The following is a 24,344-nucleotide window of genomic DNA, read 5'->3' on the forward strand; positions in this document are numbered from 1 at the left end:
AATGAAAAGTTGCTCATTAATTTTCTTTTGATCAACTAATCATTTTAGCTTGAAACTGAATAATCATTTAAGTCATTTTTTAAGCAACAGGTCCAAACATTTGATGGTTCCAGCATCTTCAGTGTAAAGTTTTGTTGCTTTTATTTGTCCTCCATGATAATAAACTGAAAATATTGTGGGTTTTGGAGAAAATAAGAGGATTGAAAGTGACGTACTGACGCCGTTAGACACATCCGGACTGTTCAACAGACACTCAGCGGTTAGGGAAACGAGAGTAATGTGGTTGTTGTGATGTTTGTGTCTCCAGCAGATCAAGAAAGCGTCGTCATGACGTCGTTGGCTCACCAGCTGAAGAGGCTCGCGCTGCCTCAGAGTGACCCCGCCCTGCTGACTCGCAAAGAGGTCGCCTCGCTGCTCTTCGACCCCAAAGATGCTGCGTCCATGGACAGAAGCACCTTCTACGCCCTGGGTATGTCCCGTCCACAGGCTCCTGGTCTTTTTACCCCAGCTTCACTTTTACAATCTGTTTTACTCACCAACCATCTTGTGATGAAACTCAGCCTGGCCTCTGCCCTCTCCCCTCAAGGCTGCACAGGACTGGAGGAGCTGCTGGGAATCGAACCGGCGCTCCTGGAGTTCCAGGACACTCTGTTCAGCCAGGCCTCGCTGACTCTGGAGCGCAGCGTCCAGTCCAAAGAGGTCAACGAGAAGCTGGACGCCGGCATCTCGCTCTTCCTCACCCGCCTCTCCCCGTACTTCCTCCTCAAACCGGCTCACAAGTGCATCGAGTGGCTGGTTCACCGGTACGCTGCACGCCATCGCCGCAACACCGACCGAAACAAACGCCACAAATCGGTGCTGCAGCGCCGCTGGCGTGTCACCGCAGCTCACAAGAAAATACAGGAGTGTCCTCTGGCTGCCAGATTCTTTCATTTTTCTATTAAAACCACCAATGTTTTGTACCGAGACCCAACATAACCCAACTTTAAACAGTAAAGGCGACTAAATGTTCTGCTCTTAAAGTGTAAATTGAACTAAAAACAAAAGCAGCGTGGAAGGAAGGAAAACAGACATAAAAACTGACTGATAAAGGTTTATTTTCTCTGTTGTTTAGTGACTAGAAAGTGCAGAGCCAGTATTCTGGTCCTGTTTCGTTATTAGGGCTGCTACTAAAGGTTATTTTCATTGTCTCCTAATCTGGCGATTCTTTTTCGATTAATCAATGATTCTATGAGCCGTAAAAAAGTCAGAAAGGTGACGTCTTCAAATATCGTGTTTTGTTTGACCAAATGTTCAAATGACCAAAAATATTCATTTCACACAGAGAAGCAGCAAATCCTCTCATTTTAGAGGCTGGAATCTGAGAATATTTGGCTTTTTTTTTTTTTGTTTCACTATTTTTGCTTTAAAATGGCGGAAATGATGAATCAATTATCAGAATAGTTACAGCTTATTTTTTTTTTCAGTCAGCTAATCAATAAATTGCCTGATCGTTTATGTTCAAACAATTTTATCCTTTGTTTTCACAGAGAAATGTGTCAAGACTTAAGGCTCGGTGTCAAACAAACCAAATGTTTCCTTAACGCAAATAAAAAATACCTAACAATGACCAAAAATATATTGAAAAATGTTTGAAAAATAGTAATAAATTTGTCATAATAATATTAAAAATGTCCAAAAAAGTTTCAAACACTGATCCTTGACATCAGATGTCTGGTCATACTCTTATTTTATCAGATGGCTGCTGATTTAAAAACATTTTTCTGAGTTTTATTTAGAGCTGCAACAATTAACTGATTAGTTCCTTTGGCAAAAGCTTAATTGGCAACTATTTTAATAAATTATTTAGTTTTCGTCCTTTTTCAAGCACAAATTCCAAACATTTACCAGTCAGAGCTTCTCAATAATGATGATTTGCTGCTTTCCTTTGTTGTATCTCGTCGTAAACTGAACATTTTTGGGTTCTGGACTGTTTCTGGAATAAAAACAAGACCTTTAATATGTGCTTTGAAAAATCATAGTGGACCCCGTTCACTATTTTCTGACGTTTTATAGACAATTGTTAATCAATTAATCATGAAAATGATGGGCAGATGAATCAATAATGAAAATAATAGTTAGTTGCGGCCCTAATTTTATTCTTGTGCGGCTTCCTGTGTTTAGACGAAGTTCAACATTTGAGAACTTTGGCTTCTCTTGTTCAACGATAAAAAGGGTTTTGGTGAAAACGTTTACATCTCAAAGTAAAACGTTAAAGAATCGTTTCTCACTACACTGCATCAGTCGTGACCTGTAGAGTGGTACAGTTTGAGGGAGGCTTTAAATGGGAGACGGCCTCTCTCGGATCAGAGCGTTAGATTTCCCAGATGTTTCACGTTGTGTCTGTGTTGTGTTTGTGGTGCAGCTTCCACATCCAGCTGTACAACGCCGACAGCCTGCTGGCCTGCGCTCTGCCGTACCACGACACCAACGTGTTCGTCAGAGTCCTGCAGCTCCTCAAGATCAAAGATGCCACCAGCCGCTGGAACTGGCTGCACAGCCTGCAGGTCCGGCTCTGAGCCCCTCGTTTACGGCCATCTTTATGTCTGTCTTTATTTCTGCCGCGCTCACGTGTCGCCGTTGTTGTTGCTCCAGAAACCAGGCGTGCCGTTGTCCAGAGGAGCTCTGATCAATCACTGCTACACAGACCTGAGCTTCATGGACTTCATCTGCACCATGGTGACCAAGTCCATCCAGGTAAACTCACCGTGTCTCTCTCTGTCGTGGGGGGGTGGGGGGGTTATACCTTTAAATGCCTTTATTCAATAGCAACAATAGAGAGACCGCAGGAAATGAAGGGAGAATGTGGGAATCGAGACGTGGCTCCTGAAGGCAGACTGGAACTATTTCCAGGTCTCCTCAGGAGGGAGGAGAGGCTCCCTCAGTCTCTCCCTAGTTGAAACGTATAAGGAGTTTTTTCCTTTTCAAGATGCTGAAAGAAAAATGAATCATCTGAAACTTGTGTCGTCGTCGTCTTCTTTTCAGGCATATTCGGGACACTCTGGAAGTTGCTCCCAGCTCAGGGTGATCTTCTCCTTCTACGCCTCCACCATCGTCCCCGCTCTGGACGCTGTGGACAAAGTGTCCGACACCATCATTTCCAAACTGCTGCCGTACGTCCAGAGGGTAAGTGACTTACTCAGCATCCGTTCACCTGAGGACTGCAGAGAGCTTTCAGTGCTGAAGCTGAGGAAAGGATGTTGTACAGTGTGTCGGAGCAGATACATGGAGATGGTTCAGAGAGAGGTTTCTGTTGCCTCGGTTTAAATCAGTCTTTCTCAGACGCAGGACCGGGTTTATCTCCTTTTTTTAAAAATTGGTTCCTTTACTGACTTTTTTCTTCCACAGTGAAAATGAAACATGCTTGAAATCAAAAGGCCCCTGATGCACCGTGTGGATAAATTGTACCTGAGCTGGAATTAAGGATTATTTAAAGGATCAATGTGCTGATTATTCCTGCAATTAAACGTTTTGTGTAATGTTAAAAAAAAAAAAGGAAACAGTTTTTCCAGATAATACAAAGTGACTGGTCCTCCATTTTTGCTGCTGAATTCATACAGAATGAAAGAGAAGGGTAGCAGGAAACTTCTCCTTTATAACATATATGTCCTCTCTAAATAAATCAGAACAATAATAATTAGCTCCTACTCCCACATTTTAATGATGATCAGAATTTCTGACAGATATTCCTTCGCTTTTTAATGATTTTTGGCACGAGTACAGAGTAGGTATCAGACATCTGGTCAGAGTGAGAGTTGGTTCCTGATCTAAATCATCATTTTGCCAGTTTTAAATTTCACTAGAGCTGCAACAGCTGCTTTGATGATCAATAGATTGTTTTCAGTCACTTTTGTAAGGAAAAAAATGCCAAACTCTCCTGATTCCAGCTTCTCCGATGCCGTTATCTGCCTTTTTTCTTGATCTTCTACGTTGGTAAACTGAATATCTTTGGGATTTGGACGACTGGTCGGAGAAAACACGACTTTTGTAGACGTCACCTTGGACATTTTTCACTGTTTTCTGATATTTGTATCGACAAATAATTGATAGTTGCAGCCCTACACTGTATTTATTTAAACAAAGTTCTTGTTCGGCTGCTTGTGTTTCAACTTTGAACATTTGAGAACTTTGCTGTTTTTAATTCAGTGAGGCATCTAAAGTGAAGCATTGTTTTGGTATCAGTACAGAAACTCAGGTTTTGTATCTTCACTCGCATCTAAACGCTTCAAACGATACTCAGCCCCGACGTGGTCCCGGTTTCCCTCCAGGGTCTGAAGTCGCCGCTGACGGACTACAAAGCTGCCACCTACATGATCGTGTGCCAGCTGGCGGTGAAGGTGGTGATGGAGGCGAGTCTGGTCGATACCCTCGCCGTGCACATCAGCAAGTCTCTGGTCAAAGAGCCCGTTCTGGCCAAAGAGGGTCTGGGCTGCCTCATCGTGCTGCTGCAGAACCAGAAGGAGGGAGCCGCTGGACCCAGGTAAGCACCGGACCACGAGAGTGGGACGGAGGTCTGTGTTAAGAACTAAATAAGGACCTGTGTGTAATGCTACCATTGAAAGTAATACTACAGTAATGCGCTTGACGAAGGTCATGGTACAGCACGGAAATGTGGAGAAAGTGCAGAATGTCCAGCTGTTCCTTTAGTCTGTGTCCCGTCCGGCGCAGGTGTGACTCACCTGACTGTGTCTTCACGTGTGTTCAGAGCTTTCAGCCGTCTGTGCTCGATGCCGGCGCTGGTTTCCACGCTGCAGGTCATGGCTGTGGTCCATGATGTCAGTCCTCTGCTGCGTTACCTGCTGCCTTACCTGATCCACAACGTGTTCACCAGCAGCTCAGGTGAGAACTGGAACCACATGGTACCTGTTTAAAAAAAAAAAAAAAGTCTGTCTGTGGTGATGTTTGGACACACAATAGTTTTTTAACAGGAAAAAGTTTGTTTATCTGTTTGGCTTCAGACACAAGGTGTGAAGTCATTATCAGAGCTGGTTTACCTGTTGGTTTCTGTCACAGGTGAGGCGGAGACGGACGAGCCCGGCGTGCTGGAGTCCATCCTCCAGTCTGTCCCTCTCACCAATGGCCTGGACCAAACCGTGGCTCGGTAAACTCACCTCATCCTCCGTCCACATTAGCACTGCGGCTGCACGCTGTGGTCGAAAAGTCGTATTGTGATTATTGTGAAAAGACTGTGACGTGATAAACGTGGTCTCGCTTGAGCTTCAGAGAAATGGTTTGGCGAAGGTAACAGGTGCCGCCCTCGCTGCTAACGGTATTCATGAGCAGTAAGACGTTACCAAGTCGGTGATTTCCTCATCTCCTTGAGCTCTTTGCCTGAATTCAACACTGTTTTCATCACCATGAAAAAGAACCAACCAGGACTTGGTCTGGTCTCTGGAGAGCTTTGCCTCTCAGACCGTGCATGCTGGGAAGTCTGTTAATGTGCTAGTGTTGTGTGTTTGAAAGCCTCATGTGATGAGCTGAGCGAACTCTCAGCACTTCATTCATTCACCAAGTCGTTTCAAGTCAAGAGACCTGAAGTCAGAGCGGCTCCTGGGGTGTTTCCGACCACCCAGCAGGCACTTTGGCAGGAGGACCCCGGCCCCTTTAACTGCTGACGTCCTCTGAGTGTCGTTGTCTTCCTCCTGCAGTTTGCTGTTGGAGGAGTATCTGGATCAGACCGGCCTCTCTGCTGAAAACATGTCTGGCCTCGACAGGCGTCTGTTGCCTCTGGTTCGACTGTTCGAGTCCAGGTCAGTCCTGCTGCTGCTGTGTGATAACCACATGTTTCTTAAATTATATCATATCTTGGGTTCCTTCCTTCTGCCGTCGTCCGGGTTCTGATTGTGTGGGATTTTGGTTTGTGCTCCACACCGTGCAACCATGCTCTTAGGCCTGATCTTGGAGGCTGGGTATTTTGACCGGACTGTGCGTTTCTCCTCCGTCAGATACTGTGGCGCTCTGGACGGCGTCCTCGCAGGTCACGTGACCGACATCAGCAGCCCCGAGCAGAAGCGTCTTTTCCACCAGTTTCTCTCTCTGTCCATGAGCAGTGGAAAATACCAGGTACACTACACTCTCACTGCACTCTGTATTTGGCTTTTAAATCAGCGGTCATTGATGACAAAACTGACACCACAACCTTTAGTGATGAGTTTTTTCATGACGAAAACAAAGCGCGACTGAATATATTCAGATTTTAATCAACAAACCAAAGCTCTGTCACAGTTCGGTCGTCACCATGGTGGTCTTCGTGTTTGCATCCTCGTTTGTAAGAAGCTCTGTATAAATGTTATGAAGGAATTCCGACTCGTGATTGTCTCCGTGTTTCTTTCTGTAGATTTTGGGCGACTCGGACACGTCGCTGCTCCTCAGTCTGAAACACCCGCAGCCTTCGGTCAGAGTCTCGGCTGTGGAGCATCTGATGGGCATCATCGGCTCCGGACAGGTACGGCAGAAGATTTCATTTCTGCCTCTGTTCAAGAAGAACTGCAGCAACAACATTTCAGCCACAAAGCCCATGTTTCTGTTACAAGTCCTGCAGGCAAACTACTTCACTGAGTGACGTGACTTTTTTGGATAGTTATTCATTTTCCTTTGAAACTTGGTAGCTGCTTTTCCTCGTGTACAAACCTTTCTTGATTCTGGGCCCCACACATTTCTCTACTTACATGTTCCCCCTTGGTCATAATGTCTGTCTTCATTTCTATGTAGAGGATAGAAAGTTATATCCTCCTTTCAAACACAGTGATTCTAGTTGTCTGATTGTCCAAGATCAGGGGCAGTTTGCATCAAAAATCAAACTTCTTCTCACAGTCATAACTCAGACAAATCTGATCACACAGACCTGAAACACAAAGATTGAGTTTAACGTCCACTTCCCGAGGACATCATGATCTCTGATGTCCCTCCAGAATAAAGCTCCAGAAATTCACTTAGAAATCAGAGGAAAAAGAGGCTGCAGAACTTCATTCAGAATTTTCCTGTTTTTAAGTTTCCTTCAGTATCGCAGTGATCCAGTGACAGTTGTCTGTACGTTTACGGCTGCGCTGCAACAGGAGCTGATCACAGCTGATTCGGCAGCTTTTAATGGGACAGTTTGACTGAATGTGAACAAATACAGACTAAAAAACCGGGCTCAGGTTGTAGCTCACAGCCAACTCACTGAATCCATGGCAACATTATACTTCCTGACAGAATGATGATGATAATAATATTGATTAGAGCTACAAGATCTCTTTTAAGAAAACAGTCGTAACTCAAGGACCGCTTACCAGCTCTGTCTAAAGCTTTTGACCGCATCTCATGGTCGTGTCTTCCCAGCAGCAGCAGAGTTTGGATGAAGCCTTTCTGAGAGACGCCGTCATGGATCGTCTGAGGGACGACGTGCCGGAGGTCGTGGCTGCTGCTCTCAAAGTCCTGGAGGTCAGTGAGATGAACGAGGCGGCGGCTGTAACTCTGGAAGCGGCCATTTTTAATCTGACTTGTGTGATGGCGTATGAAGTGTGTTCTCGTGTTGTTGTTTTGTTTTTTTAGGTGGTGTTTGACGTTTTGGACCCTGAGGACACCGTGTCATGTTTACTGTCGCTGCTGCACAGAGTGGATCTGTCGGTGGCTGATCACTGGTCAGTTTGTTTGCTTTATGTGAAGCACTTTGTAACAATGGCTTTAATTTTATTCTATTAATATCTAATAATCATATTGAATCTTATTGATTACTGAACATGATGGTGATGATGAGTATTGATGTCAGTATTGTAAATGATAACTTCACGTGTCTACAGTAAATTTAAGCTCTGTGTTGTTTCCTTCAGGCTGACGGTGCTGACGGAGGCGGTGCGTTTACTGTCCGACCCGCGGCTGGGAAAGGGGGATGGCGAGCGGGTGCAGAGAATTGGCTGGAGGCTGCTGCTCTTCCTGGTGATCACCGCCGCCCGGCCGGACTCAGCCCAGCTCAGCCTCGCCTCCTGCGTCGCCAGATCCTCCGTCCTCACCCAACACCCTCTCACCTTCAACTGGGCTCGAGGTAACGGAGCAAACAGTGCGTTTCCTGTGGCGGCTTCACAATAAAAGCCGGTTGAGGTGTTTTAATGTGAAGCAGCAGCAGTAGTGACTGTTGTTTTATCCTTAGCAGACAGTTAATCCAGCTGTGCTACGACTGTAGGAGAGTGAGCTGTGAACAGTGACGCTGATATAAATCAGACTACTTTTTTTCTTAAATGCGTGTGGATTATTTTTATTATTTGTTACGTAAATCAAAATGCAATTTAAAGAGCACTCAAAGTGGAACAGTGCTCAGAGTTTTTTTTATTGAAAGTAGAAATCAACCGTGGTTTCAGTTTTCAGCTGATGAGTGTTTCCAGCTCGTCAGCAGCAGCACTTTTAAGATGACTTTACTCTGAAGAGAGTGATGTTGAACAGGTTCAGTGACAGTGTTTGTTCTGTCCACACAGAGCTGGATGAAGTGATGAAGAGAAGCTCTGAGCCCGGCTTCGTGGGTCTGGCCAACCAGCGGCTCGTCTCCACGCTGACCAAGAACCTGGCAAACATGGAGCACTTCTCCAAACGAGACGCTGTGAGTTTTTATTTCAAGCTCCAGGCAAATGAATGTCCCGAAACTTCAGTCTTGGCATCAGTTTTTAACGCTTTCATGTTAGGAAAAGTGCTTAATTTTAACGTGTTATTTCCCCTCTCAGAAGAGTTGGAGGGTATTTTTACTGCAATCTCCAAGGTGTGAAAGGTTTACTGATACTCCACTCTGTAAAAGTGTTTTGTTTTTTTCCAGTTTTTTTAAAGACAACAAATCTCATGATCAGACTCAAACCAACACCGTATTAGTCCGTCTCTCAACACCTTCCCTCCTCTGTCTGTGGCCCTCAGCTCACTTTAGTTTTTATCAAACAAACGGGGGGGAACTGTGCATTTGTTGGGGACTATTTTCAGCGGCGGATTAATACACATTTGGTGCTGTAGTGGGTATTCGTGGCATTTTAGGACATCAGCAGAAGATAACCTTCTGTGTTTGGTCCTCAGTTGGAGAAGCTGGCTCTGTTGGTGGAGCAGCAGCGGGGCGCCGGCCTCCGAGAGAGGGCGTCCTTCCTGGTGCTGACCCAGACTCTGCTGCTTGGCCTGGGAGAGCTGAGCGAGACCCAGCACCTGCTCACCGCTCAGAGGGTCTTCATGGTGCTGGAGCCCCCCCTGCTGGAGGTCACCAGGGACGTGGACGCCCAGGTCAGACAACGAGTAAAGACAAATATCAACATCTGCAGTCGCCTCAGACGTATCAGCAGCTCCATCAGTGCTGTTAGTCGGTTTTTATTACTGAGTGGTCTCAAGCACTCGGCCCACCCCACGTGGGATCACTAACAGGGCGTCCTCTGTTAGCAAATGCCCCGACGAAAGACGTCCATTTAATAAATGCACATCTATTTGCTTTCAAATAATGTGTTTATGAGCACAATTTCAAATAAACTGTGCACCGAGTTGCAGGAGAAAGAAAAGCAGAAAAGTATGCAACCATTTTGACAACTGATTAATCGTTTAAGTCATTAATCAAGCAAAAACAGTCAGAGTAAACAGAATGTCTTTGGGCTGTTGGATGGACCAAAAAGGTGAAATCAGTAATGAGTTTTTCCAGATCATTTCCCAGTTCCCACTAAAAAAGAAAACAAAATGGAGCGCATTTTCTCTATTATTGATTATTGATGATTGATTATTTATTTATTTATTTATTTTTCCTCTGTGTGTTTTAACAGAAAGATGAGCGACCTGTGTCTGCCCCCTCCTCCTTCGCTGAGGCTCTGACTCTGTACCTGAGCAGGTGTGGGCAGCAGCCGGGTGAACAGCTGGACCGAGAGTACAGCTTTGTCCTGATCTCTCTGCTCAGAGACTTCATCTCCTCTCTCAGGTGTCACGACGCCTCCTTCAAAGGTAACAGTCACGATGGTGATTCTGACTCAAGAAAAATCGCAATAAATCAGCGAGGTCACCTGACGAGACACATTTCTGCCTGCCAGGTGAGGTGTGGTGGAACCCGGAGAAGCTGGACACAAACACCTGCTGTTACCTGGGATTAATCTGCCGCCTCTTCAGTCTCATCATCGGCGGCGCCGGAGACGGGCCGACGGCCGGCAGCTTCAGAGAGCTGATGAAACTCCTGGTCCAGGTATGAGACTTAAAGACGGCACTTTGGGGATCGGAGAAAAAGTATCTTTAACCTGGTCTTTGTTTCTGTTTAACTGTTAAAACTGGAAACTTTGCGTAAAGGAAGATGTTGGCTGGTAAATCTTGGGCCGCGAAACATTTCATTTTCGTCAGAATCAGGACACTTTGGATATTGATTTACAAGTTCAGGCTGGACGTTGAGGGACTGTTTAAAAATACAGATTAAAAAAAGACACAGTTGCATCATGATGACAGGGTCATGTCCTCAAGTTGCCTACACTGAAAAAAGTCATGAAAATGAACACATCAGAAGTTAATTTGTCAAACTTAATGCACACACAACAGAAAAAGGAAATTTCAATTGGCTTAAATTATTTAATTTAAATATTGGCACCACCTCCGAATACACCTCCAAATCAAAATGTACCTTTTTGTGTTAATGTAAATCTAAAAGAAAACGTAAACGCTTCGGCGGCCGCTTGTTTTAAAAAGTTGGAAGACCGAAGTCAAACTTTTCTGACACATCACAGACAAAAGTAACTTCTCAAGAAGAAAACAATCCATGAAGAAAAGAAGTTTAAATGTGCAAAAACAAGGACATTGGATAAAAATATTCAAACATAGAAAAGTTAGTTTCAGAAAATATTGGGTTTTAATGTGAGTCAGCAGGCCGTGTCTTTATCGTCTGAAACGTATGAAACCATTAAAAACATAAATCTCTGCTGTGCAGTGCCAAGAAAACTTCACCGTCGCCTCCGTCTCTTCCAGGTCCACCTGCGAGAGCCGCCGATGCTCTTCAGGTTCCTGTGCGTGCTGTGGGGATACGGCAGTAACCACGGTGACCAGCTGGACGTGAAGGTCTGCGCCGTCCTGCAGACTCAGGCCCTGTACATGGGCCGAGCTCTGCTGAGCGTCCAGCCCGCCGCCACGCTGGAGGAGCTGGCAGCTGCCGACTCGCCCGGTAAGGAGCCGGTCGGAATAGTGTTGGGCAGTTTAATTGGGATCTGTGTCATTATCAGGGAAAGTCGCAGTAACTCACCGTGCTGATGTTGATACGTTTATCTGTGACAAGGTGCAGCGTCTTCAGGAGACATTTACCGAGGATTCACAGCCTCTTTTTTTAGGCGCTAACCAGTCAGATTGCATTTGTCCTTATTTGACTCAAGGACAGCACCGGGGTTTCTGTTCTAGTAAAATGGAAGGAAAGAGGTACAGCTGAAAGTTGCGTGTTTGGTCTCACGCATTATGTATTTTAACATGTTCCCGAGCTACAAAATGTGAGAGGAGGGAATGGACACTTACACAAAAAAAGCTGCTGAACCAGATTTATCACTGCAGCAGAGAAAAGCTGCGACTGAGACATGGGTTTCAAATCTTGAAAATGATGCAGGCTGCAACTCACGGACACTGTAAATGTAGATGAATCTGCTGATTGTGTGTGTGTGTGTGTGTGTGTGTGTCAGTGGTCCCGTCCCTGCTCTGCTGTCTCAGCTCTCCGGTTCGTGAGGTCCGGAGGGCGGCCCTCGGCGCTCTGCAGAGCCTGTCAGGAGCCGATGCCTCTCCCTTCCAGCCAATCACAGAGAAGCTTCTGAAGACCTCAGAGGAGATCATCGCCGACCCCTCGTACCTGAGCTCGGTGAGAATTTTTAAACTCTTTTTTTAATCAGCTCATCCACAGTTATCTTATATCCATCGATTTTCTTATTTGAATGAAAGAACCTTAATGATTCATTTTTAAGATATAAAATAGAAGAAGGTAGAAAAGAATCATATTTTTTAAAGATCCAACTAAGTAAAACCAGAGACTTTGTTTTGTCAGTTCAGTTGGTCGTGGTCCAGCTGACCTGCTGTGTGCTGATTAAAAGGCCGTAGGTTGTTCTGTCTCGACAGTAAATTGGAATTAATTCACGTGGATGGTACCAATTGAGCACAGTCTCTGTTTTATCTGCAATTAGAGCCATAAAAAGTTCATTTCCACAGAAATGTCCTAGGAATTATTCACAGATCCCTAAAATAAAGCAACAACTAGTATGTCTAGTTTAAAATGATTTTAGATTATTCATCTTTTTGTCGATCAGTTAATCAAACACCAGTTTCTGGCTTGATGTTGTACATTTCAGCGCTTCATCACGAGCAACTGTATGTTTTGGGTTTTTTGTTTTTCAAGATCATGTTTTGGCGTCTTGTCTATTGGACAGCGACGGTTAGATACAGACAGGAAACCTGGGCGACAGAGCGAGTGTAGGTTCTGACTGTGTCCCTGTCATCCCTGCAGGCTCTGGGTGTGCTTCATGAGGAGTGTCTGTCCAGTAAACTGAAGACGCAGCAGAAGAAGCTGCAGACGTCGTTGCAGCAGCTGCTGCGGAGCGTTCAGACTCCCTGCTGTCCGTCGTACAGCGCCGCCAGCCTGCTGAGAGCGCTGAGCCACGTCAACGGGAAGGTGGGAGCAGGAACACACCTGTATTCAAATAAATAAAATAAACAGGTAAAGACGTGTCATTTCCTTCAAATGGATCTTGTATCTAATAGCTGTCTTGTCCTACACCTCCCTCCCCCTCAGTCCGTCCTGTCTGCCCTGCTTCCTGTGTTCGATCGGCTCCTGGAGCAGAGTGGCCCCGACACCCCCAGCCTGCTGCGGGCCGAGGCCCAGCTGATGCAGCTCCTCCTGGGGAAGTACAACGAGGCGTCGGCCCCCATGCTGGCCGAGGACCGGAACTGTCTGGATCTGTTCATCAGAGCTCTGAGGACCTCAACCCAGCCGCACCCTGACATCCCCAGCTGCCAGGTCATCGCTCTGGAACAGGTCAGGATAACCTGGACCCGGGGTTAAAAAACAGGGTTAAACCAGGGATAAACTGCGGTCAGACCAGGGAAAAACCTGTGTAAAACGAGGATTATCTTCCCAGAAGCATCCAGGGTTAAAGCAGACATAAAACTGGGGTTAAAAATTATTTTAAAATCGGAATTAACAGATGTTAAAACCTTGATTAAACCAGGAGTCATAGCATAATCTCTGTGGACTCTACCGTGATGTGACAGTGTAACTGATAAAACGTCACTGACATTGGGTTTTCCAGTTGTTCCAGTAGTTTGTAATCTGGGAGATTATTAAAAACCAGTTCCCAAATAAAAAAAGTGTTTCATTAGAGAAATTTTTCTGTGTCGATATTTCTTGATAAAGATAAGGGCACATGTAATAACCAGCGGGTAAGCAGAGGAGGAGACGACGAGGCCTGTTGAGGGATCAGGTAGATCTGTTCTCAGACACGGGTTGTCTGACGTGTGTCTTCATCGTCGCTCCTCTCTGCAGATCACCAAGCCGTTCTTCTCGGCCCTCGGAGACGAGAAGGTGCAGCAGAAGCTGCTGTCGGTGATGTTCGACCTGCTGGTGGAGAGCAGGAGTCCGCTGGTGGCCACCACCATCAGCAGCGTCTTCAAAGGGGTGAGTCACCAGCTCCGCATCCACTGCTAACCACTGCCTCCATACTGCTCTGACTGATATATTGATCTGGAAAATAATCAGCAGATAATTGATAATGAAACCAATGGTATCTACAGCGGTCCTCCCACGGGACACGTGCGTCGACTGTAAATCTGCTTTCGAATGACTCGAGATGCAGGTTCAGGTTTCATTCAGGCTTCTGGTCCCATCCTACCTGCAGGAAAACGGCACACCGCGTTAAGGTCGCACCTTTTTCTTCTTCCTGACAGGTGGCAGTGGACGGTCAGCTGGTGGCCAATGAGCTGGCTCCGCCGGAAAAACCCAAAGTCAGCGTGACGGTGCAACAGACCCGCAGGAGCAAAATGACACAGAGGTGAAGATCATTTTACAACACGAAGCAGGTTTTACACACTCGGCTGAAGGTTAAAATCGTCATCATCACCATCGATTCCCGCTGTCAGACCTGTGTCATCAGAGAATTTCTAATTCTGTGTATCAAGGTGTTTTATTTTCCTTCGTTGTGACGAATGGAAACCCGGTGAGAAAGCCTGTATGGAGAAGCTTCGACCCTGCAGCTTTATGAAACCAGACCGACGTTTTAAGCTGTGAACAGTTCTCAGAGCTGGAAAGGTCTGACTGGTTTTGTTTCGGAGGAGATTTGGATTCATCCAACCATAAGTCTGCATTTTGAAATCCGGTGTGATACAGACAAGTAGAGAATCCGAAAGTGCAGTTCCTGCTAAAGTTCTGACCTCAGGAGGAATATTTGTGTTTCGTTTCAGCAAAGTGGAAACGTATTCTCAAACGCAGGCTCGTCTCTAGTGATGTTCCAGCTCAGAGACAAATCTGAGTCGCCAAGATTAGCTTCGGGATTAAAGGCTGTTTTTCCCCGGTTAGGAAACCTCAGGAGAGCGGTGAGGTCGGTCCAGAGGGGGGCGCTGTGCCGTGGCAGAGAGTCACTCTGATCCTGGAGCTGTTGCAGCACAAGAAGAAGCTGAAGAGAGCCCAGATGTTGGTGCCGGTTCTGTTCGCTCTGCTCTCCAGGTACGGCCAGATGTTGGCGGAGAACGCTTGTTCCCTCAGAGGAGAAAGTTCAGTTCGAGCTGATGTGTGTTTCTCTTCTGTGCTCAGGAGTCTGGAGCCGTGTTCAGCTGATCAGACCAACATGGAGTACACCAAGCAGCTGCTGCTCAGCTGTCTGCTCAACGTCTGCCAGAAGCTGTCTCCTGACGGGGGACCCGTCGCGGCGGGTAGGTCGGCACACTGACAGATGTAAACGGTACCGTGCTGTGGGAGCGCCTCGGCCTCCGCTTTTAGGAATTTAGTCGATTCAATTGCCACAGCTTTTGTTTCCAGTCTTCTCGCTCTTCTTTTCTATGCTTCATCCGGAATTTTCTTTGTGCCCGCTCCGTGCAGACGTCCTGGACGAAGACAAGTTCAGCGTGGAGCTGGTGGTCCAGTGCATCAGGGCGTCCGACATGCCGCAGACTCACCACCACGCTCTGCTGCTGCTGGGCACCGTCGCCGCCATCTTCCCCGTGAGTTTCTGTTTTGTTCACTTTTATACTCTGGTTCTGAAGAAACGTTTAGTAGCTTTTTACACAAATTTAATCGTAGAGAAGAGATGGTAAGAAAAGGAGCTTAGAGACTTGTAGGTTGCTATTAGAGTAATTAATGCAGGATAACAAAGGGGACTGTTAATTAATAAGACACTAAATAAACAAAAAACCCAAAGATCTCACATTTTGTATTTGTTTGAGCATGTACACTACCGCAGTGAAGAAAGTTTAGAGAATCTGACCCACGTCTCCTCGTCGCCCTCCAGGAAAAAGTCCTGCACAACATCATGCCCATCTTCACCTTCATGGGAGCCAACATCATGCGCCTGGACGACGCCTACAGCTTCAGAGTCATCGACAAGACGGTTCAGATGGTCATTCCCGCGCTGGTCAAGGTGAGGGGACGGACCGAGTCCCGTTTAAATGTTTGAATGTGGAGGAACAAAAAAATCCTAGATCGTATAAATATTTGTCAGTACCTTGTGGCAACGCCCAGTATAATTTCAAAAACAGAAAGTTTACGACGGAAATGATCACAACCCCAATTTTCGTAGCGGTGTCCGTCATTTTCATCCCTAACAATAAGACTGTTGTCGACCGTCGGATCTGCGAACAGCCGACGTTACTAAAACGAAGAAAGTCACACTGACTTTCTTCCGGTTGGAAACAAATGATCAACCATCACATCCATCAAGGGTCACGGACCCAGCGCCAGCCTCATCTGTGATCTTTAATAATGATTATAATAGTGATATGGAACAAAAGTAACAAATCTAAAAGATGAAGTGTAATGGAAAACTTTATTCACCTTTTATGCTGTGGTTATATAAAACTATGGAAATGCACTGATGGCTCATTGTTCCGTTGACCTTCAGTGGTAAAGCGACGGCAGGCGATGGAACAGTTCCTGTGTGTGTGTGTGTGTGTGTGTGTGTGTGTGTGTGTGTGTGTGTGTTATCTCTTTGAACGGTTACACATCACCCCCCTTCTGTGCCCACTGAAGTGTAGAAATGCTCTACTAAGTTTTGTGCTCTTTGCTGTGACCTTTGACCTCTGTCAGCTTGAGACCATCTGCAGGTGAGGAATTAAACTTGCAGATGGACAAGAGCTGAGTCCTGTTGCTACAGGGAACGTAAAGAGTTGCCACCACAGAAGATAAATAATTAAAGCAACAAATACCATTGGTTAAGAAAAATAACATGATACCCCCCCCCCCCAGGCCCACCAGCTCGCCGACGGTCAGTCTTCAGCTCACGTGCACACCGTGGTGACGCGGATCGTGCACGTGTTCGCCGACGCTCTGCCTCACGTGCCCGACCACCGGCGGCTGCCCGTCCTCACCCAGCTGGTGACCACGCTGGGACCCACCGACTTCCTCTGGGTCCTAATGCTCCTCCTGTTCAAGCTGCACGCTGTGCAGACCGGCAGCTCTGTGAGCGAGAAGGTGAGACGCCTGTCCTCCACCAGGCTGTCCCTCTGTTCTGAGCTAGAAAGATTTACACTCTGTATTTGATCTATTTTCTTATAGTGCTGCAACTAATGATTATTTGCTTGATTAATCGATTTTTAATTATTTCGTTTATGAAAATATCAGAAATAAGGGAAAAATACCCTTGGCAAGTTTCCAGGGTCAAAGGTCAAATGTTTTGTCTCGTCTGACTAAGAGTCTGAAACCTTCAGATAATTAATTACTACAATGTTATGACACAGAGAATCGGGAAATTCTCACGTCTGAGAAGCTTGAATCATTAAATATTCTGCATTTTAGCTCAAACGATTAATCAAATGAATCGACTGATCGTTGCAGCTCAGGCCTTTATGTTTCTATTAACATGAATATTTGACATTTAATTGCTTTGCATGATGTGTATTGTGCGCGTCTGGGTTGCCTGTTTTGGCTGGTACCTAACGATGTTGAATAATTACCGTCTGTCCTGTATGATATTTTTAATTTACTTAACTGGATGATCTGAAACTGTCTTTTTATTATCCCTCTGCGCACTCATAAACTGTTTCATTGACTTTCTGAATTTTAATCTCTAACAGATGGACTTTTTGCCGAGTCTGATGCATTTACAGCAACGTGTATTAATGTGCTTCCGTCCCTGTTAAGTGAATAGAAATAAACAAACTGTCTTGGCAGGGTCAGGCTTTTAGTTCAGTCTAGACTGATGCAGTCCTCGTGTGGGTGTGCGCGTGTGTGTGTTACTGTGTGTGTGTGTGTGTGTGTGTGTGTGTGTGTGTGTGTGTGTGTGTGTGTGTGTGTGTGTGTGTGTGTGTGTGTGTGCGTGTGTGTGTAGGATGCGGCTCTGGAGAGAGACGTGGACTTCTGGATTTCTCTGTGCTGTCAGTTCGAGGTGACCGACCAGCTCACCTCCCTCATCAGCATCCTGAACTTCCTCCATCAGCTGCCGGACAACAAAGACGACGGTGAGACGTCCGACGCTGGTGGAATAACATCTGTCTCAGTCCAGGGACGAGTAGGAAATAAAAACTGTGGACTGAACGTGTCAGATGTGAACGGCACCGGGGACACTGGTGTAGTCGAGTACAAGTGTCTGTGTACAGACTTTTGAACCCTAAAGATATTTAGTTTAAGTCATGTTATGGAACAAAATGGTGCCAAATGTTTTGTCAGTTAAACAGAAAGTTAACATTTGAAAACTGAAAAAACCTGAAAAAATAACAACTTGACCAAACTATAAATAATTGTATGAGAAGTTTTTCAAATCAAATGTAATTTTGATTAATTTTTGGAAGTTCATTGAATAATTATTTTATTTAGCTTTTTTTTTATAATTTCATATACACTTTTTCTCCTAATTACAAAAAAAATTTTTTTCAGTTCCAAAAAATGTTTTCAATTTCAGATCTTGAAATTTAAAAAAAAGCAAAATTGATTTATTTATGCAAAGAAAGTCCAAAAAATTAAGCTAAATTGTATTGTTGTTTTTTTCTTTTCAGGGTTTTAGTTCAATGCAGCTTTCAGTTTCAGATTTTAACTTTTCATTCACAGTTTGTGTCACGATCGACTAAACATTTAGCACCGTTTGGCTCCATAATATACGACAGTGGAGACACTAGAACGACCACAACCATCACTCGATAATCAGAATAGTTGCTGATTAATTTTGTGTCGGCTTAATAAATTAACTAATCGTTTCAGATCTGCTCCAATGGGAGAAAAAAAAAAACAAAACATGGCGTAAAGTAACCAAACATGCACATTGTAAAGCAGCTGACCTTCAAAATAAAGCTCTCAGAGCCAGCATGAACTCAGAGGTTTTATTCTGGGTGTTTCCGTCCTCTGCAGCTCCGCCGAAGCGCTCCGTCGGCCGACGAGCAGCCAAGAAGAAGGAGGACGAGGAGGAGAAGGTGGAGGAGCTGATCTTCAGCGTGGAAACTCACAGCAGCAAAGAGCTGAGACACTTCAAGTTCCTCTCCGTCTCCTTCATGGCTCAGCTGCTCGGCTCGGCCAGCTTCATCGAAAAGGTGGGCGACGTCCCAGGGAGCATTTTTCAATGGTTTACAAAGAAAGAAGTGAAAAAGCAGAGAAGCGATAATCCGCCAGGACTCGTTAACATGTAAACAAGCTGTAACAAATACAAAACCCCGAAAGTTCCTCGGTTCAGACCGAATGATGAATTAATAAACAGAAATAAACTAGCGCAGTGAGTAAACATGAGTGTGTTCAGATAGAAAACGTTTGATCGAATGTGCTCCAGGTTGCAGACCGCGGCGACGGCGTGGATGAGTCTCTTCAGCAGCTGCAGCAGAGGTGAGTCCCGTTCTGCCGAAAGAGAAAACAGAATCAGTTTGTTCCACGAAGAAGTGGCTGAACAGCTGGTGTTCGTTTCAGGCTGTTGGAGGAGATCCTGCGCTACATCCACAGCGTGGCCCGCTGCGTGGAGGAGAACGCTGACCAACCCACCGCCAAGTTCTGGAGAGTTCTGCTCAACAAAGCCTACGACGTTCTGGATAAGGTTTGCTGAGTTTACTCAAAGTAGACACCTAACACTGACCTTACACAACGGTTTATTGTGTCTTGTTTTCTAATGACAGTAACTGTTTCTCCTCCTCCTGCAATTACACGAACCGGTACAGGTTCTCCTGCAGCTCCTGCTGCTCTGCAGTGTTAAGGTCCTGCTGGAGTTTACCGGTCTCAATCCCTCAAGCTGTAACATCCGAAATAATAATGTGTGTTAGAAATAATAAGGAGATCATTCCCTTGACCAAAATGGGCAGGCCATGCACAGAAAGGGAGTTCTTCATTAACATGAAAACATTACTGCCATTGAACAGAACAAGGCAGCAAAAAAAAGTGTGGCCAGAATTACGACCAGATCAGTGAAATGTTGTAGATCCAGATTTAATGCTTCCAGTGTTCAACAGCAGCAGGTGAGACGAGATCTCACCTGAACTCGACCGGTGTTTCCACAGGTCCTTCGTTTCTGTCTGCTGTTGTGAACAGGTGATTCGGACCTGGACACAACTTGAAAGTGAGATCATCCCGATAGATTGATCGATCGGTCTGGATCGATCGATTGATAGAGTGTAGTCGAGAGACACATTGACGGACGGTGTTGGTTTAATTTGTCTCAGACCGTCGAAAGCACAGGATTTTAATGTGAAGTCACCAGGAGTCACGTGATCCCGAAGATTAAACATCATCCCAAACACCTGCTGCTGCTTACAAACGAACTCGTACCTTTGTCTCCCGTCGCCCAGGTGAACGCCTTGTTGCCCACGGATACCTTCATCACGGTGATGAGGGGGCTGATGGGAAATCAGCTGGCGTCAGTCAGGAGAAAAGCCATGGAGCTGCTGAACAACAAACTGCAGCACAGGACGCCGTGGGACGAGCAACAGGTAACGCGCACAAATACACACCAGTCAGCCACAACATTAAAACCAGTTACTGGTTTCATGTCTTTATTCGTGTAGAGTTTCAAACATTTTTAATGCAGCAAAACATCGTAATCAGTCATAAGATAATGTAAATAACAGCTTGTAACTTTAATAAGTTGAGTAACATAAGAAGCTTTACATAACTTACTGTAACATAACATTAACTACTTAACGTAACGGGACGAGTTTAATTTAAAAACCTGTTAACACTAATGAAAAAATGAGTAACCTAGGACACAACTAAGATTACATTTATAACAATGTAACGTAATAACTAATAATATAATGTAACATATAACAACATTAATAGCATAAATAACAAAGAATGACTTAAAATAACCAAAAATAACAAAACAATTACATAATGTATTTATTATGCTATTAGTTATTACTAGTGTATGTCAGAGTTATGTTTAATAACACGTTAACATAACATTAAAATAAAAGATCATAACAAAATAATAACTTTAATACCAACGTTGATGATAAAATAAAATTCACATTAAAGCATAAGATAACTCTAATGACGTAATGGAACATTAAATAACATCCTTCAATAACATAACAAAGCAGAATTTTAATAAAACAACATAATAATAATTACATAACTTAGATATGATTATATTATTAATTTTATTATTCTCGCATTGTTGATTATATTCAATAACTAAGGTTTGAGGTCATAATAACTTAAACATAATTAAGAACAATAACCTAATGTGTACTGTTAATAAAAGCACATTGTTATTTATTATTATTTAATGTCATAACATTATTTATCCTTTCAATTTTCATCTCTGCTGATTTTATCAAAAATCATTTTAATTTTTATTAGTTTGGTTTCAGACGTGTTGATTAATTGATCGGATTCATAACAGACTGTAGTAAAATCAGTGTATGACTGGTTCTCTGTCGCAGGTCACCTTGCTCCTACAGATGACCGGAGACCTGCTGAGCATCGTGGGTAACGGTCACGGTAAGGTGACGGAGAAGGAGGAGGCGGCGGAGCAGGCCATCAACCGGCAGACGGCGCTCTACAGCCTCAAACTGCTCTGTCGCAGCTTTGGCTCCGACCACCAGGAGGCGTTCCTCCCCGTCCTGCTGCGGGCGGTGGAGATCGTGGCGTCGGCGGAGGAGGAGAAGAACGTGACGGGCAGCGCTCTGCTCTGCGTCGCCGAGGTGGTCGGCACGGTCAAGGCCCTCGCCATCCCACAGTTACCCAGGTGTGTAAAGGCAGGACGCCGCGGAGACGTGGACAGGTTCTGCCTGATAGACAGGAAGGACCCACGGGAGCTATAACGGGTGCTAGTCTACGGTCCGTAAGAGGTTCAAGACATCCGCTGGCTCACCTGCGTCGTCTCACAATGACCGTTTTATTTTTAAGGCGAAGTGCAGGATATTTGATCTCATTGTAAATTAAAAACAAACAGACTGAACAAACAGCCCCCAAAGTTTTGATGATGATGATAATAAAAATAATCATCTGCATTTGTAGAGAACTTTTCAAGTCAACTTAGAAAGTGCTTCACACAGAGCAGCGAAATAAAATCAAAATCATAAGAGAAATGATAAAAAGATCAAACCAATTCCAGTGATGTTATTAAAAAAGGATTAAAGCCGAATAAAAGGCAAATAAAATAAAGTAAAAACTCAAATGAAATGAGGAGAGTATGTTTTGAGAAGGGGTTGTAGTTTTCAACCTCAGCGCGACAAAGGGGATCACACCTGTGATTTCCAGCCAGGGCTTATTGCACGAAAGAGGTTGTAAATGAACGCGAGGACACCACAGCTTCCTCGGTTCTGGTCTGGGTTGTGTCTAATGCAACGCGGCTCCACACGGTGAGAAACCAGACTGAGAGACTTCTGGCCGACGGGGGACGGTACAGGAGCATCAGCAGGACACATGGTTGTAAAGATGTGTCTACCGCTTATTAAAAACGTCCCTCAGGTGCATCGCAGGTTACCTGGTGATCCAGTTAAAAGTGAACCAGCTCAGAGATGCTGCTGACACTCTCGCCTTGTTCCACGTCTGTCGTCGCCCTGCAGGTTGATGCCGGCGGTGCTGCACACACTGACGGACAGGAAGGAGCTGCTGAGCAGTGAGATTTACCTGCTGAGCGCCGTCACCGCCCTCCAGAGAGTCACGGAGACGCTGCCTCACTTCATCAGCCCCTACCTGCAGGACACCACCTTACAGGTGAGAGACACCACACTCCTCGCCTTCCTGTGTAAACTTCAAGCGAGGTTTTACGGCAGCAGAAGGAGAAAAGGGCCACGTACAGTCGTCGCATATTAAACGAGGCGAGACTGAAGTTCACAGTTCGGATCCACTCAGGTGTTGGACATACTGGTCCAGGCCTGACCTGGTCTGACTCGGGTCCCGGGTCGGGTTGAGTGTTCCCCTGAAGCCCTCTGGTCTCAGGTGTGTGTGGCCGCTCATCAGCATCACGTTAACCCTCCCTGTTCCTGCAGGTGTGTCGGCTGACTCGGCTGGCAGAGACCTCTTCATCCTCCTCCTCCTCCACCTCCGCCCAGCTGTCTGCACGTCTCGCCTCCCTCAGGAGCACGCTGGCCACCCAGCTGCCCCCCAGGGTCCTACTGCCCAACCTCGGCAGGTGCTACAGCAGCATGGTGGTCGATAAGAAGGTGAGCCGCTCTGTTTGCATGAATTTGACCCCGTTTGACGAGTGTTTTCAGCATCAGATGAGAAGCGGAGCAGCTCAGCTTATAAAAAACAGTTGTTTCTGTTCATTTTCCAGCAGTTTCTCTCCTGTTTTCTCTGATCCCAAGGTAAGAATGTGCAGCCATACGGTTCGGGACGAGTCGGGATTTATTTTCTCCACTTTGAGCTCACGCGTCTTTAACCTGGTTTCTGTTTGCCCAGAGCGCTGCCGTCGCTTTACATCCTCCTGCTGACTGACTCTCGGCTGGCAGGTCGCTCACCAGGTGCAGGTTTCCTCTCAGCTCGCGTGAAAAGCAGCAACAGGGTTGCGAAGTAGGAGAAGTTATTTCAGGCGTCCCTGGTTCTGGAAGTAAACGTTTTCCCACAGACCATGTTGGTGACCCACAGCCGGGTCATCAGAACAAAATATGAACAAGTGTGTTAGAAAATATCTGCTGCTTTCAGTCAAAGCTACAAGAAGCCTGTGGACGGAAGTCAACTACGACTCCCAAGGTGCATTTCAGCAAGAAACGGCCAATCACAGAGCTTCAGATCCTGTTATATGACCGCTAACAGTGAGCTGCAGCCCAAAGCCACACTGTCGAGAAAACCGAGTGTTTGTAACCTGCAGCTTAAAGTAATTGAGATTTGGTTTTTAGTAACCATGGCAACGGGGTGTCGTGGGAATCGTAGTGTGGAGAGCCGTCCACCAAACTGTTAGGAAAAAAAACAGATGTCTCAGAAACAAGGCTTAAAAAAAAATTCAAACTAGTGCTGAGAACGTAAACCTGTGTGATGGTCACATCATCCAGGAGAGAAACCACTTCCAGAACCAGCGTCTCCTCAGATCGGCTGAGAGGGAAATGACCCCAGAATGATTTAATGATCAACTGGAAATACAGAAAGCCGCCGCTGCTGCATCAGCTCAGGTGTGTGTCGGTGCAGGTGGATCACTCCGTTGCCCTGGCGACGAGGGTCGGTTCTCCCGCAGAAAATCAAAACGCAGCAGAGTCAACAGAAACTCCTCAGGTGTCAACGCACCCGAGCGGCGTGACACTGACGCGTCTCCGACTGCTTTCCCGCAGGGCCAGCTGGGGGCGCTGATGAGCATCCTGAAGGAACACATCGGTCACATGGAGAAAGATCAGCTCAGCTTCCACCAATCGGAGCTCACCTCCTTCTTCCTCACCGCCCTTGACTTCCGCGCCCAGCACTGCCGGGTAGGTTTGTTTTCCATACGTGTGGATTTAAAGCTCCCTGCGGACAGTTCGGCCGCTAAGGAAGAAAAGAGAGAGTTGAAATAGGAAACGTTAACAGGAGTTGATGGCAGACCACATAGTTTCCACCCTAATGTTTATTAGCCCGTAGTCGTCCTCTTCAGGTGTCTGTCGGTGCATTTCCGTCACCTGTGGACAGGTAGTTTTATTTATTGTCCTTCTTAGAAAATCCTCAAGTGTCTGCGGCAGCTGTCAGACAAACGCGTGACAGTGAAAGACAACGCAGAGTTGTAGACTTGTAGAGTTGTAGAGTGAGGGATGAAGGATCTCTGAGCACAGGTGGTCCGCAGAGGTGG

At 45.7% G+C, this 24,344-nt stretch overlaps 1 protein-coding gene across 1 annotated transcript in view; it reads left to right on the forward strand.

The window, feature by feature from the left end:
- The window catches only part of heatr1 (HEAT repeat containing 1), a 32,487-nt gene that overhangs the window by 3,386 nt on the left and 4,757 nt on the right, over nt 1-24,344 (forward strand). Inside the window, exons 2-39 of the mRNA XM_040135867.1 lie at nt 308-469; nt 587-803; nt 2,405-2,546; nt 2,635-2,736; nt 3,025-3,165; nt 4,308-4,519; nt 4,745-4,878; nt 5,053-5,140; nt 5,688-5,789; nt 5,985-6,102; nt 6,377-6,484; nt 7,360-7,461; nt 7,573-7,661; nt 7,851-8,062; nt 8,490-8,611; nt 9,070-9,267; nt 9,792-9,966; nt 10,053-10,201; nt 10,969-11,161; nt 11,664-11,836; nt 12,476-12,640; nt 12,761-13,003; nt 13,511-13,642; nt 13,912-14,015; nt 14,540-14,686; nt 14,774-14,892; nt 15,059-15,180; nt 15,468-15,596; nt 16,421-16,645; nt 17,502-17,631; nt 18,515-18,693; nt 18,927-18,979; nt 19,061-19,184; nt 19,930-20,070; nt 21,028-21,332; nt 22,156-22,306; nt 22,582-22,755; nt 23,857-23,991. Of these exons, the coding sequence (XP_039991801.1) occupies nt 308-469; nt 587-803; nt 2,405-2,546; nt 2,635-2,736; nt 3,025-3,165; nt 4,308-4,519; nt 4,745-4,878; nt 5,053-5,140; nt 5,688-5,789; nt 5,985-6,102; nt 6,377-6,484; nt 7,360-7,461; nt 7,573-7,661; nt 7,851-8,062; nt 8,490-8,611; nt 9,070-9,267; nt 9,792-9,966; nt 10,053-10,201; nt 10,969-11,161; nt 11,664-11,836; nt 12,476-12,640; nt 12,761-13,003; nt 13,511-13,642; nt 13,912-14,015; nt 14,540-14,686; nt 14,774-14,892; nt 15,059-15,180; nt 15,468-15,596; nt 16,421-16,645; nt 17,502-17,631; nt 18,515-18,693; nt 18,927-18,979; nt 19,061-19,184; nt 19,930-20,070; nt 21,028-21,332; nt 22,156-22,306; nt 22,582-22,755; nt 23,857-23,991 (5,717 nt within the window). The remainder of the gene's footprint in view (nt 1-307; nt 470-586; nt 804-2,404; nt 2,547-2,634; nt 2,737-3,024; nt 3,166-4,307; nt 4,520-4,744; nt 4,879-5,052; nt 5,141-5,687; nt 5,790-5,984; nt 6,103-6,376; nt 6,485-7,359; nt 7,462-7,572; nt 7,662-7,850; nt 8,063-8,489; nt 8,612-9,069; nt 9,268-9,791; nt 9,967-10,052; nt 10,202-10,968; nt 11,162-11,663; nt 11,837-12,475; nt 12,641-12,760; nt 13,004-13,510; nt 13,643-13,911; nt 14,016-14,539; nt 14,687-14,773; nt 14,893-15,058; nt 15,181-15,467; nt 15,597-16,420; nt 16,646-17,501; nt 17,632-18,514; nt 18,694-18,926; nt 18,980-19,060; nt 19,185-19,929; nt 20,071-21,027; nt 21,333-22,155; nt 22,307-22,581; nt 22,756-23,856; nt 23,992-24,344) is intronic.

Source organism: Xiphias gladius, chromosome 9 (assembly GCF_016859285.1).
Source record: "Xiphias gladius isolate SHS-SW01 ecotype Sanya breed wild chromosome 9, ASM1685928v1, whole genome shotgun sequence".
Taxonomy (NCBI): domain Eukaryota; kingdom Metazoa; phylum Chordata; class Actinopteri; order Istiophoriformes; family Xiphiidae; genus Xiphias; species Xiphias gladius.